Source organism: Photinus pyralis, unplaced genomic scaffold (genome assembly GCF_008802855.1).
Source record: "Photinus pyralis isolate 1611_PpyrPB1 unplaced genomic scaffold, Ppyr1.3 Ppyr1.4_LG1, whole genome shotgun sequence".
Classification (NCBI taxonomy): Eukaryota; Metazoa; Arthropoda; class Insecta; order Coleoptera; family Lampyridae; genus Photinus; species Photinus pyralis.
The window spans coordinates 22,411,357-22,425,327 of record NW_022170249.1 but is presented as its reverse complement, the minus strand read 5'-3'; the positions used below and the strand labels follow the sequence as shown (position 1 = coordinate 22,425,327).

The 13,971-nt window shown below is 36.4% G+C and overlaps 4 protein-coding genes and 1 long non-coding RNA gene across 9 annotated transcripts in view; 3 read left to right on the top strand and 2 right to left on the bottom strand.

The window, feature by feature from the left end:
• The window catches only part of LOC116169877 (protein Wnt-5b-like), a gene marked incomplete in the record, with an annotated part of 302,692 nt that overhangs the window by 88,189 nt on the left and 200,532 nt on the right, over nucleotides 1-13,971 (bottom strand).
• LOC116169926 overlaps nucleotides 1-13,971 on the top strand; it is a 307,419-nt gene that overhangs the window by 141,840 nt on the left and 151,608 nt on the right. The window lies entirely within an intron of this gene.
• LOC116169789 (A disintegrin and metalloproteinase with thrombospondin motifs adt-1-like) overlaps nucleotides 1-13,971 on the top strand; it is a 51,843-nt gene that overhangs the window by 27,386 nt on the left and 10,486 nt on the right. The window lies entirely within an intron of this gene.
• On the bottom strand, nucleotides 2,091-3,689 carry LOC116169892 (antistasin-like). Of its 3 annotated transcripts, none has more exons than XM_031486091.1 (7): nucleotides 3,511-3,689; nucleotides 3,434-3,462; nucleotides 3,347-3,381; nucleotides 2,825-3,016; nucleotides 2,589-2,774; nucleotides 2,402-2,542; nucleotides 2,091-2,354 (listed from the first exon to the last, which is right to left on the bottom strand). In XM_031486091.1, the coding sequence occupies exons 1-7, from the start codon at nucleotides 3,523-3,525 to the stop codon at nucleotides 2,203-2,205; spliced, it is 750 nt and encodes a 249-aa protein (XP_031341951.1). In that variant the 5' UTR covers nucleotides 3,526-3,689; the 3' UTR covers nucleotides 2,091-2,202. The 3 variants fall into 3 exon arrangements, with proteins under 3 accessions (XP_031341951.1, XP_031341958.1, XP_031341965.1); XM_031486098.1 differs by having other exon boundaries at nucleotides 2,092-2,354; nucleotides 2,825-3,218; nucleotides 3,511-3,683; XM_031486105.1 differs by lacking the exon at nucleotides 3,511-3,689 and having other exon boundaries at nucleotides 2,092-2,354; nucleotides 2,825-3,048; nucleotides 3,434-3,454.
• On the top strand, nucleotides 7,533-8,938 carry LOC116169886 (antistasin-like). 2 transcript variants are annotated; one of them, XM_031486077.1, is made up of 7 exons: nucleotides 7,533-7,636; nucleotides 7,685-7,713; nucleotides 7,774-7,802; nucleotides 7,944-8,123; nucleotides 8,177-8,359; nucleotides 8,405-8,599; nucleotides 8,651-8,938. In XM_031486077.1, exons 1-7 carry the CDS (start codon nucleotides 7,622-7,624, stop codon nucleotides 8,809-8,811), a joined length of 792 nt encoding a protein of 263 aa, XP_031341937.1. In that variant the 5' UTR covers nucleotides 7,533-7,621; the 3' UTR covers nucleotides 8,812-8,938. The 2 variants fall into 2 exon arrangements, with proteins under 2 accessions (XP_031341937.1, XP_031341933.1); XM_031486073.1 differs by having other exon boundaries at nucleotides 7,774-7,805.

The window sequence follows — 13,971 nt, the reverse complement described above, 5'->3', positions numbered from 1 at the left end:
AATTTGGATGTGATACCTAAATTAATATAAATCAGAAAAAAAATATTTTAATTTTCGGAGATATAGGTAACTACTTCTGACTATTTTTTAAATGGCACGCCCTGTATATTTTTATACTATTTGGTAGGAAATAATTTTTGCTTTAAAAAAGTTTCATAAGTTATACCGTTGAGTGACCTTCACTCAACGGTTATACCTTCTAAACTTAATAGAATTCGAAATATTAAAGAAAATATTAAAATAATTTTACTGGAACTAAAGCTGGCTATGTAATCAAAATTTCAAATTTGTATTAGTTTATTGTTATAAATATATAAGCTACGTAGAACTGGTTCCCTGACTGGTTTCCTAACAAATGGTATAAAAATATACAGGGCGTACCATTTAAACAAGTCAGAAATAAGTATCTCCGAACATTAAAATATTTTTTTATCTGATTTACATTAATTTATGTAGCTTAGTAGAAACACTAACAATTGTATTTGAAAGATCACTACTTTATAAAATCAAAAAATTTAAAATAACTTAGTTATTTCGTTGGAAAACGTCGCTTTCTTTAGAAATATGGGAACAGATCGCGATTGTGCATAGGAATAATAAGCCAATGTTCCGCTGTGTTGATATTAATCAACATCATCAACATCAGTCAACTTGCTTTTAACCGGCCGTTACTGTTAGCGATCCGAAGAATGTATTTTTTTTTACATAAAAAACCTACTTTAACCGATACTTCCTTTTCCATCGTTATACTTCATGTTCATATTTACGACCCACAAATTTGATGTCTCATGACGCAAGGCCTGATGATGGCATAAATATACAGGGTGAGTTTTTTTCATTTTAAGCATTAGGATTTCGGAAACCCTAAGACATAGAGATTTGGTTAAATTAGGAAAGAGTTGCCGTTTTAAGAGCTTATTCAAGATATGCTTCTGCTTTTTGAAAAAAATCCATAGTTGACTAGATATTAGCGAAAAACAGATTTAGTGATTTTTCTTTTAAATGAACTATGCAAAGAACAAAAATTGTAGATTTTTTTCCGCTTAATTAAGGTACATTTATTAATATTCATTCTTCTTTTATAATTTTCGAGTTATAACTCAAACTTACATTTTTTTAAATAGCAACCATAGCTGGCTGTGACATTTTTAAAAAGTGCATTTTTTTCTGTTTACGATGATATAAGATTCATTGTACTTACTTACTTTGACAAATAAACATGATACAGAAGTGCTTGTATTATTAAGAGTAGTAAAAACAGAGTTTGCGATGGGAAACATTTTTGTTCTTTTAATTACTCAGGGCCAATTGCACCGTCAAAATTAAGTATGTAAAATATAGGTCCAAAAATTCGTGATCCAATAATTCCGCACCAAACATTAAATCCAAGTTTTCTTTAAGGTCTTCAACAATAAACAGCAGTATTTTGTTTATTTATTGTTTTCCATGGCATGATACGATCTACTTATAATAGTGTATTGAATATAATTGTTAATTTAACTTTCATAGTGAATTTTTGAAAATGGCCTTTAAATATGTTAAATGTACAACAGTTACACTATTACCTATCTCACTAGATGTTGTTTTCCATGGCAAACTCTGTTTATTTACCTTTCAATAGTACGAAAATTCCTGCAGCGCGTTTATTTATTAAAGTACATTTAGCAAGCCGTTATAAAGAGAAAAATTTGTCCTTTTTAAAAATGTCAACGCCAACTATGACTACCATTTAAAAAAATCAAAGTTAGTATTATAACTCAAAAATTGTAAAACATAGAAGGAAATTAGTATGTTCATCATGTTAAGCATTAAAATGTCTAAAACTTTTATTCGTGTCATTTTGCTATATTTCTAAAAATAACTATTCTACAACAGTTAAATGAAAAATCACTAAATCTGTTTTGCGCTCATATCTAGTAACCTGTGGATTTTTTTCAAAAAAGAAAAGCATATCTTAAATAAGCTCACTCTTTCCTCATTTAACCGAATCTGCATGTCTTATGGTTTCGAAGATCCCAATGCTTAAAATTGAAAAAAAACTCACCCTGTATATTTGCCGAAATCGATAGCCCAAAAAGAAAAAAACAACGTTACCACCAAATTAGTTTTTATTGAATCGACGATAACGTTTCCAGAATGGCGAAATTCATCGCACATAAGCTCATTTTACTCATTTTCTTTCTAAGTAAGCCAAGTACTTAATTATTGAGTACTACAACAGTAAGCTTGATTTAAATAAGGGATGTTGACGCAATCATATCCTTTGGGGCATTTCCACGCACCGGCGGTGCATTGTACCGCGTAATCGTATATTCCGAGTAGAGGCCAACTGTTTTCAGGACAATATGGTTTACCTAAAAGTGCAATTAGCCTATAAATAATTTGTTCATAACGCCCTCACAGTACGCGAATGGTGGTGGACACGGTTGAGTTATGCAGTAAATCGTTTCAACCTCGCAATAATGCCCTCTGGAGCAGTGGACTCCATTACAGGGATTTTTGGAAGCGCAGTTATCACAATCCGTTTGGGAGCCATTAGTACCTTGAATCGAGGGTTAGACTGATCATTCGAAGAACAATTAACTTACACTTGTACCTCACTCCACCTGCAGCATTAAAATCAGTGATATTTTCAACAGTACACATTTCCCCTGGTGCACAAGGCAGGTTTTTACAATGATCGATACATTCACACGTTAGGCAACCATTTTCATCCAACTTCTCGCCATACGGGCAGTATGGGACACAGTCAAGTAAAGGGCACGGAGCGCCACCTATTAGCCACAAATAATATTGCATTTTCCACCTCGCTTTGCGAGCTTACACTTTTCAATGTATCCGCAAGGCTCCCCTGTACTACTGCAAGGCAGCACATCCGCCCTGCATTCCTCGCCCGGTCTACACTTCGGGTTGGCACACGGCTTATTGCAGGTGCACGTTCTGCAGTTATTATCATCGATCATATTTCCATACGGGCAATATGCATCGCAAGATTTGTTTTCGCAAATTTGCGGACCTTGACAAAAGAAGCTTGTTATTCAGTACAGCCTAAAAGCATAGTAGACCCATGTGGCCCAGTTCAGTTGAAGCTGGACTGCGGTACTAAGGGTCCCTGGTTCGAATCCGGGCATGGATAAATTATTCACTACCCCGAAATGGTCTATATACAAGATAGGAAACTGCAATATACTACCCTATGTGAGGTGTTCTAACTGAAACTGAAATTTATTAGAATTAGCTCAATAAAAAAGGTTTATGTGAGTTCCCTTTTCGGAGACAAAGTATTCAAAACTGGCCTGGTTTCAAGACTTTTTCTAACCAAAATACCAAGCTATAAGGTACTTACCAACAGTAAGTGCAGAAACGTCACTAACTATCGCTCTAAAATAGTGAAAAATGGTAAATGAATTTTGATATTAGCAATAATACTTACAGCAGTATGGTCAGGATTAATATTATCAGCTGAAAGTGTAAGCAATACAAAAAAAAGTGGGCAAACGTAGAACTTACTGTAAAAATACGCATGTTTAGGAATGAGTTCACTGTATTTTTGTAGAATATCTTGATGGACTTATATTATCGACTGATAAGGTATAAAATTACCGCCTTGATAAGATGGAACTGTTGAGAACTGGGGAGTTTACCCAACTCGCCTCAACACGATAATTTATTGACTTGTAATCTTTGTGATATGAAAATAAACTTTATTGCCGAGCGTCCTGTTCCCAAGCAAATTTTTTAAATCTTGTTTCGCAAATTCGTTAAGAAGCAAACTTTTTACAATATCTCGATTATTTATGTATCTAGTTTTTGTATTCTCTATTGTATTAGCAGGTATTCAATTGTCATTTCAACGGTTTAAATGAGTCGACTAAACCTCTCTTTAACAGTAAGGGTACTTAGAGCGATCTATTTAACCGAAAGGGTAGATAAAGAGAAACAAATGATTGTACATTTGAATGACGTCTGCCATTCTTATTAAAATGGGACGCAGAGCACGAATTAAAATGAAGTTCGGATCAGAAACAATATTTTTTCCATGGAAACGACCCGTTTTGGGTTTTACCGTTTACCTGTTAAAGGGTAAGATTATGCATTGGTAACCACTTGAAATCATTCTGTGACCATACGTAATGTAGTCAACATCAATACAGTCCACTATTTGTAATAAAGTATTATATTTGAATATTTAAATTATTTTAACTACCCGAGTGAAAATAAAGTCGAAACAAAAAACAGAATCTATCTATCGTAGAGGCTTGCGGTAAAAAAAAGTTATTACTAAAACGGCCATGAGCAAAACGTGGAAAATATTTTTAAGTTTCTGAAATTACTGCTAGGGGGATGCAATTCTTGAGCTACAAATATTATAATATTTGAAATTTTGTTAGTTTCACATATCACCGCTTGAGGGCTTTTTTCGACATTCCGACGGAAATGGCAGGGTTCGCAAATGGTCTCTTTTTTAGACATTGGTCTCTTTTTTCAATGCTGGTCTCTAAAAGTCTCTATTTTTCATATTTGGTCTCTAAAGTCTCTAAATTTTGCATGTTAAAAAAGTATAATTCATAACTGATAAACCGCAGAAATTTTACTGTACATTTTTAGCGCATTTTTTAAGAATTAAAAAAAATGCGTTTTGTTCGTCCGGACCCACTTCTGCCGTCTCGAACTACTTCTAGGAGAATGGTCCTAGAGTCCTGGAATTCTTTGCAGTAGGTAGCCTATACCTTGAAGGTGTGCCAGACGGCCACCAAATTCTCTGTCTAAAAGGGGGGCCCCCCCACGAATTATTTCCTGAGATACTGTTTTTGAAAGTGAAATGTGCATAACTTTTACATACGACAACCAATTGGTCTCAACGAAAGGAACCGTGTTCTACCAACTATACTGCCCTTCTTCTGTCCTCTTATCAAAGTACGGGGTGGAGGGACAGGGGGGGGGGGGAATTAGTTTTGTCCTTCATGGTACTCTAATGAAAGTTCTCAACGAAAGGAATTAATTTCTATCAACCATAGCCCTCCTCCTCGACCTCTTATCGCGATCGGGTATATTCCCTTATACCTCGAGAACGGATTGTCGGAAGAGGGTACTCACAAAGGGCGATTGGGACGTCTGCAAGAAATATATCCATTGGTGATGTAAAAAAAAATATTTGAGTGAAACAAAATGCGTTTTATCCGCACAAGAGTTGTGCACAATTTATGTTTAGATATATTGCCGTTTATGTATCTCATCTATTACAAAATAAATATTTTTTGCTTAATTTTGTATGGAAATTGGTTCTCAAAGGTCTCTAATGGTCTCTATTTTTAAATATATGACCAAGTCTCTATTTTTTTTGCTAAAATCAGTTGCGAACCCTGAAATGGTTAATTTTCTCAAAAAAATTAAATGCATTGGTTCGATTTTTTTCATGAAAAAGTAGCTAAATAATGCCTAAACAAGCTCGCGAAAACAGCATCTCGATATCTTGAGACCCACCTTAGGGCCACAAATTATATAACAAAAATAATTCCTGAAAAATTGGCTTAAAAAAATAAAATTTTGAGGGTATAAAATTTTCATTGGCCTAAATTTTAGGTTAGGAACAAGATATAGAGATGCGGTTTTCGCGAGCTTGTTTAGGCATCATTTAGCTACTTTTTCATGAAAAAAAATCAAACCCACGCATTTCATTTTTTTGAAAAAATTAACCATTTCTGCCGGAATGTCGAAAAAAGCCCTCAAGCGGCGATATGTGAAACTAACAAAACTTCAAATATTATAATATTCGTAGACGAAGAATAACTCTTTTCAATTAACTCGAGTTTGTTAAAATCGACTCAGTCGTTTCGAAGATACAGGGTGTTCTTTACGGAAACCTTTGAATACCCCCACCACTTCATTTTTAGAGATACAGGAAAAATTGTCAAACAAAAAAGGTTCAGATTATCGTCGTCTTCAAAGACCGGACATTTTTTTGTTAGGTGAATATAGCGGAATTCACAGAAAAATCACTTTTTTAGATTCCAGATTGCAGTTACGCCCCCTAGCGGCCATTTCAACCTCTACGATGGACAGGTTCCCAGATACAGTACCTCGCATTCTTATTTGGCCACCCTATACATATATGGGTTGAGTGGAAGAGCAGGGAGTAATAATTTTTATTACAATCTGAACTCCGCCCTTTGAGTAGTGAGTAGTTGGTAATAAAAACAAATTTTTTCGTGTAAGGTGTAGCTCAATAAAGGTATTATTATTATTATTATTATTATTATTAAAGGTAACCATTAATCATTAAATTGTGTTTGACATTTCAGTGTGTTCTGTGACTTCTTGTCTCTTGTCTCGTGTTTCTTCTTCCGGGATAAAAAGTATTACTTTAGTCCCTTAAATGGAAGACAGAGCACGTTCATTTAGTCCAGGACTAAGAGATCAATATTCCTTGTGCTTCAGCAATCATCAATGTTAAACATTAAACCAAATCAAGCGTATTTGTGATCACAATTGCGTTATCCATAACCATAATTGAATTTGTTGCTAAATTTCGGATAAGCTGCTTCTCTAACCAGTTTTCTATCTAAATTCATTAGGTATTTAGGGCTTTTGAAAAAATGTTTACATCAATTACCAGTAGTAAGGTTAGGCACAATTTTGCACCTAAAAACACTAAGCGAATTAATCAATTACATACCTTATGATATCGTAAATCCAAGCTATATCCTCGGCTATATGCGTCTGGAGACGGAAAACGTAAAATAAAGCAAATACTAGTAACGTGAAGCCGTGACAATTACAGGTGACACTGTCAAAACAGCATAATTATATAATTATAGCACGAAGGGTCGCGCGTCGTTTTGGAGGCTTTCTATTGGCCAGTTTGGAATTTAGTTCCAATATGGCGACCGGAACCAACGACCAATCAAAACCATTGTTTGGGAATGTGAGGGCAATTTACTTATTGAATACATGGCAAAGGGAACTACGCTTAATTGTGGCTTGAGGAAGGTCCTCAAAGTCGTGGCGGACATGAGGGAGAAATAAACTTTTTTCAATATTTGTACGGTTTCCTCGCTAGTTAGGTTGAAAAAAGACGTCCTCGTATGTAAGAAACAAAACTTCACATACTCACAAAACCAGTCGACATAGAAACAAGTTTGATGACCTTTACGGCATCCTTAAATTGCGTAAATCCGTGTTGATCATTTGCAAACATTTAGTACACCGTATATGTCATGCAAATAAAGTGACAAAAATATACAGCTTGTAAATTACTGACTTGATAGGTAAACAGTGAATTTGACCTTAAAGTGCAAATTATATTGATATAATGGATTACAGGGCAATGAAATTTGTCTTTATACTTTTAGTTTACCTGAAAATTGTGCAGTAATAATGAAGTCCCTAATCCAATGATTAAACGTATAATTTCCAGAAGTTGATTTGGGTAAACCCCCCAGTCCTTGTTTCGCAATTTTTCTTAAAGTTAATCCATTTTAATATGTACTAGTTTTCACTTATCAAGCAGATAACGTTATTTTTCTCTACAGCAATATTGTTCCTAAAAAAACAAAGAAGCGATAAAAGCCCCCTGTATAAATTCGACATAGTACATTTATTCTTCGGAATCAGTTGAAACATGCGATATTTTACAGTAAGTTTTTTATTTGCCAATTTTTCTGTTTTTACTGTATAGTTTCAGGTTATAATTTTGAACCTCGCCATACTCCAGTAAGTACCACTTCCTCAATTCTCACTATGTAATTGGGGTATCATTTTTCATTGTTTTAGGCCGATGTTCATTGGCTTAACTATTGCAGGTAGTAAGTATTCAAGTCAAAAGTGATGCATGCCGAAAATTCATCATTCAGTTTCTAAATTTTTTAGCGTTAGTAGTTTTTGTTTCTAAACTTTATTGGCCAATGTGTCATAATTACGATGTTGCATATTTTTTCACCAAGGTTCCGTTTGCGAAAATGTACCTTGTGAACAGTACTGTCCATATGGAAATCTTCATGAGGAGGGCTGTAGGACGTGTACCTGCAATGATCCGTGTAAATTCGAGGAGTGTCCTCCTGGCGAGGAATGCAAGGTGGAATCGATGATGTGTATCTGGCAACCTTGCGGATATATGGGAAAGTGTAAGTTGTCAATTGAGGCTTAGTGGAAGGTATAATAATTTGTGTGCTGGTAGGTGTTCCTGCCTGCCCTGTGCACGACTGTCGCTCCAACTGTCCCTATGGCTTTGCAGTTAATGAAAAGGGCTGCGAAACGTGCCAATGTAGGGATCACTGTAAAAACATGATTTGCGCACCAGGGGAAATTTGCACTGTTGAATATGTCACTAATTTCGCTGCAGGTGGAGTGCGCACTAAATGTAAGATCAATTGATTCAAATTATCAAAGTAATTCCTAAATTAAGGTACTAAGAAGTGCAATGACTTACCATGCCATGCAAACACAGTTTGCGAATATGGCTTCGAAAGGGACTGTGATGGTTGTCCGACTTGCGCTTGCAAAAATCCTTGTGAGGGTGTCACCTGCCCCAAAGGAAGCTACTGCTTCGTTGAAAACGTTCAGTGCGTAACCGATCCATGTCCATCTCCATCTGCGTCATGTAAGTGCATTTTGAAAAAACGATTGGGCGATCTATTAATAACACTTTTAGGTCAATCATATTGTCCTCCAAACAGTTGGCCACTAATCGGATTGTACGATTATGCGGTACAATGCACCGCCGGTGCATGGAACTGCCCGATAGGATACGATTGCATCCACGTCCCTAATCTGAGTGAATCTTACTGCTGCACTACTCCTCATAATCATTAATTAGGTTTTTTTTATCTGGCCTGTTTGGTTGATACAGAGTAAAAAAAGCGTAGTTGTTAGGTTTAGTACTGAATCATTAAAGTCTAATCTCAGACAATGCCACCAATTAAAAAGCTCATTGCTGGGATACATGAGTAAATTAAACCTTTGCCCAAATTTCTCCTCACCCCTTACTATGTGTCTCATCATTGATCATCGCCGGCTATTAATATCGAAAAATAGTTATTTATTATACCTAAGACGATAAAGGGATATTTTAACCATCGAGTGACAGATGTTAATTCAAGATGGTTAGCTACCCTTTATCGTCGTGTATAATACAAAACGTTATTTTATTATGGGCTTATTTGAATTTAATTTAAACGTCAAAAATAGCAAGCTTAGGTTGTACGGCGCGGTGGTTTCCATAGAAACAGCATTATCATATATTCGGAACATCATTTCGTCCCATTTGAAATAAGAATGACATATGTCATTAGAATGCACAATTATCTGTTTCAATTTATCTACCCTTAGTGCCCCTTCACACTAGGCGACTTGGCAGCGCTGTTTAGTCGCCTTCTGCTGTCGGCGCATTGGTCAATATGGAAACCTTCATACTGAGCGACCGCGGGAGCGGCGACCGATACGAGCGTCTAAATGCGGCTAAGCAGCGCTGTCTGGAGGCACGTCGCGGCTGCTGCAATAGGCAATGCCCATTAAACAATGAAAGTAATGCAAAGTTGTTATATTTGTTACACAAAAAAGAATAGTGAAAAGTAGCAGGTCCTCATCAAAATCGTCATTCGAACTATACCCGATCCGTATGCGAAAATATAAAATCTAAAACAGGACTTATTTTGTTGGTGATTGATTTTTTTAGCGGACGTAATGCTCCAAGTATTGGACCGTACTCTTCTTTTGGTTTAGAGCCCAGTGACCGATCCAAATTCAGTGGCTCACTTGGCCGTTTCCCGAACATGCCATGGCAATTACGTTAAGTAACGTTTGGTTTTCCGCAGCGATAACAGTGGGTTGACTATCATTGTTACACCAACGTTCGATCTACATAGATTTTGCAATAGGCATTCGAGAAGTTATCTAAAATATTAAATTATCTCAAGAAAAATGACAGTTCTGCAGACCAGAACTAAAATACCTGGAATATGTCTTTAAGACTGAAGGATTACAGGTAGACCATGAGAAGGTGGAAGCTATTCCCACCTATCCGTAAGATACAAATCTTCATTCTGATTTTTTCCGGATTGGGATTAGAAGTTTGCCGTTTCAAATTTTGGTTTTAAATTTGTATTTTGTAAACATAGGGAAATTTTCATAGGTAGGTACCGCTTCACAGTAAACTTGAATTAAAGTAAGTCTGGAGATAACAAGCGATAATAAGATACGTATTGGGGAAAGTCGCGTTCATTCGATTTGAGCCGGGTTTTAATTGCGGGTTTTCTATTGGTTGTAAGCGCACGCCAATCGTGTTTATTGCATTCAGAAAAGAAAACCCGCTTTGGTTTTTCTAAGGGGCGAGATTCATCTAGTGAGAGAAGTGGGAGAGCGATCATTCAAAGCTGGTTTTCGCGAGCGATATCGAGATGCGAGCTTGTTTAGGCATCATTTAGCTACTTTTTCATGAAAAAAATGTAACCAACGCATTTAATTTTTTTGAGAAAATGAACCATTTCTGTCGGAATGTCGAAAAAAGCCCTCAAGCGGCGATATGTGAAACTAACAAAACTTCAAATATAATATTTGTAGCCGAAGGATAACTCTTTTCAAATAACCCGAGTTTGTTAAAATCGGCTCAGCCGTTTCGAAGATACAGGGTGCTCTTTACGGAAACCAGGGGCGGACTGGCCCGGAGGGGCGGGGGGCGATTGCCACCTGGCCTGTACGTCATAATGGCCCGTTGGAAATTTATAAGTATGTGCTGTATTTAGTTTCTTGCACTATTAATAAGTTATTAACATGTTTCTCTAATTGGGGTTGATATTAGGTTGTTAAAAAATTAAAAAATTCTGTTTTAATTAAAGTGTTTTACAATGAATTTATCATTTTTTGTCGTAGCATGAAAGTGATGAAATACAATGATAGGCGACGCGCCTCGTTTGGATTGTATATTTTGTTACTTTTAATTATCAGCTGCAATTTAAAAAAAACCTGTATTGTAATTGATTTCCGTAAAAGGAGTACTTTAAAATGAAGCAAAAAATGTTTTTGTGGTGCACTGCAGAGCTACCCCCCCGCCACCTTCATTACTACTCTAATACTTTCATGGCCCGTAACCTATGCAATTCCACCTGCCCCGCCCCTGAATAGAAACCAATTTCGAAAGAAAATTCAAAGGGCTGTAACTTTTGAACTAGTGGCCCAATCTTGGAACTGTTTGAAATTATGGATTCTACAGGCCACATTCTATAAGAAAATTTTTTTTCCGGGTCGATCTGAGACAATTTTTTTTTCGGGCTCAAAAAAAGGCAGTGTATAAACCTTCCTTTTTTACCAAAAATCGACTGCACCAAAATTTCTCGGGAAAACACTTTTTCTTATTAATTTTGGTGCGTAGAATCCAAAACAAATCGTACTTTTTCGATCGGACGTCTCAATCAAAAGTTTTAATTATCAGCTGCAATTTAAGAAAACTGTATTGTAATTGATTTCCGAAAAAGGAGTACTAAAATGAAGCAAAAAAATGTTTTTGTGGTGCACCGCAGAGCTACCCCCCCCCCCCCCACCTTCATTACTACACTAATACTTTAATGGCCCGTAACCTATGCAATTCCACCTGGCCTGTAAGTACCCAGTCCGCCCCTGACGGAAACCTTTGAATACCCCCCACCACTTCATTTTTAGAGATACAGGAAAAATTGTCAAACAAAAAAGATTCAGATTATCGTCGTCTTCAAAGACCGGAAGAAAAATAACTTTTTTAGATCCCAGTAAAGTCACTAGATATAGAAAGTACCGCAATCATCCGCCATTTTTGGGCAAATTTGCTGCCAACTTAAAAAAATTGACAAATAAAATCTGAATAGCTGTAATTTTTTATAACCTAACTTCATAGTACTGTCATGTTTTATAAAAATGTATACAGATATCTCCAAACAGGTGGAACAATCCCCAACATTAAAGTTACTAGAATCTGGTAACTTCCGCCATTTTTGGGCAAAAATCATGCGTTCTCTCTCTAACACACGAGCCCAATGGATTGCGGTACTTTCTATATTTAGTGACTTTAGATTCCAGGTTGCAGTTACGCCCCCTAGTGGCCATTTCAGAAACTTAAAAATATTTTCCAGGTTTTTCTCGTGGCCGATTTAGTAATAACTTTTTTTACCGCAAGCCCCTACGATTGACAGGTTCCCAGATACAGTATCTCGCATTCTTATTTGGCCATCCTGTACATTTGAGAATTTGCCTAGTGGTTAGGTAATTGGGAAGCTCAGTTCTCGGAAATGTAGTAGATAATAGTATTAACCGAATAGGTGCCACTTGTCAAAAGTAAAAGTCAAATCTGGGAGATTCTTCTTCTAATTTTGACAAATTAAGAAATAAAATAATTGACAGGGATAGAACATAAACAATACTTGACGTCACAATCGAGGGTCATGTAATCAATGATCTCAAAAATATTACAAATAAATAAATTTAAATTATTAAAAAAAAGGGATCAACAGATAGTCAGAGAAAAATATCAAAACCGTCTTCTGCAGAGATATAACTGTTAAATCAAGGAGTCGTCGATAACAACAAAATTGCCTTTGAACTCTGGTCGTAGCGTCCGTCTGATTTCAAAAGGGCGCGTTCGGCAGATCGGTCACAGACAATATCACAACCAACAAATAAAAGTGGTAGTGAATCGCGCTGCACATAAAAAATTGCGCAAGCAGGGTCTAACGTCTGACACGGAAGCAATTGTATTGTTCGACTACGGATTGGTCGTACAATCGTCGGGCCATAAACGTGACGTTAAATTCACAACTAACTAAACTGATCTTATCAATTCACGATGTAAATAAGCTAGTGCTAGCAAATTCTTCGGAGTAAAACAAATAACACACGTAAATGAAAAATCGTGGAAATTGGTTACAGCCCAAAGATCGGTAATTGCAAAACTTATTCGCTAAGCAACGGTAGCTAATATCGGTATAACACAGCTAATCTGAAGGATACAATGCAATCAAACTAACAGCAATGAATCTTTGTACTAACAAAAGTAATCGTGAACAACGTCGGGTCTGGATAAGCATATTTTTCGTAGCGGAGCAAGTAGCGTAAGTAAAAGCAGATCGGGGCAAATTTACAAGATCGTTAACCTCCTAACGTCTCGTAAATACTGGAATTGTGGAGAATCTGCCGGTAATGTAGAAACTCATCTATGGTGTTCTTGACCTGTTAAATAAAAATGCTATTTCATCTACGTACTGCGTGGTCAATGCGTAATATGGCGTTAGGATATCAAGTAGAACGCGAATTTAAACATAACGAGGGTAAGAATACTAAATTTGAATTACGAGCGAAATAGGCTATTGTTCTTGTAATGTAAAGTAATTGTTTTGATGATTGTAGCGCGAGGAACGTTTGCGCAGTTGCTTTCAATAAGTTCTTTGTTCAGTAATCGGCCCCAGAAATTGCCAGCGCCACTGGGTGTTATACCCCATAATTTTAATAAGTAATTTCAAATTTCTTTTTTTGACCGAGAGTATACAGGAGAGCGTGAACGTTGCTGAATTAGCAGATTCAGGAATATGGTGAGGGTGATTGATGGCTCTAACTTTGATCTGATTCGAAGGGCGTTTTTTAAACAAATGGATAATTAGATACGGTCATCGTGGCTATTACTCCGCCATTTAGTAGGCGGTAATTAACCATGTAAGAAAAAAAAGGGCAGTTACTTTTTCTGATGGATTAAGGCATTCGCGTTTTAGCATTAAAAGTGACCCACTTTGGTCCCTATAAAAAAGTCGCGTTTTGGTCTCTCTTGTGGATAGGTAGTTTATTTACGCTCTCGGGAGTCGTATCTTCCGATATTTATGGGAGTTCAAAGTTTGTAAGAAAGTTTTTATTTTGTGGAAATGTAAAACGAGGACATAGTATTTCAAATTAAAGAAGAAATCCGGGTTTGGAGTAGCGCAATTGAATATCCTGCAAATGTGACGCGTCATAAACGTT

What these genes read in the sequence shown, in the direction of transcription:
- LOC116169886 (XM_031486073.1), top strand. An exon ending in TTGAACCTCGCCATACTCCA is followed by an intron (nt 7,714 to 7,773) that starts GTAAGTACCACT and finishes TCATTGTTTTAG; the next exon opens with GCCGATGTTCATTGGCTTAA. An exon ending in TCCATCTCCATCTGCGTCAT is followed by an intron (nt 8,600 to 8,650) that starts GTAAGTGCATTT and finishes TAACACTTTTAG; the next exon opens with GTCAATCATATTGTCCTCCA.
- LOC116169892 (XM_031486091.1), bottom strand. An exon ending in TTGCGGATACATTGAAAAGT is followed by an intron (nt 2,775 to 2,824) that starts GTAAGCTCGCAA and finishes TGTGGCTAATAG; the next exon opens with GTGGCGCTCCGTGCCCTTTA. An exon ending in TCCACCACCATTCGCGTACT is followed by an intron (nt 2,355 to 2,401) that starts GTGAGGGCGTTA and finishes TTGCACTTTTAG; the next exon opens with GTAAACCATATTGTCCTGAA.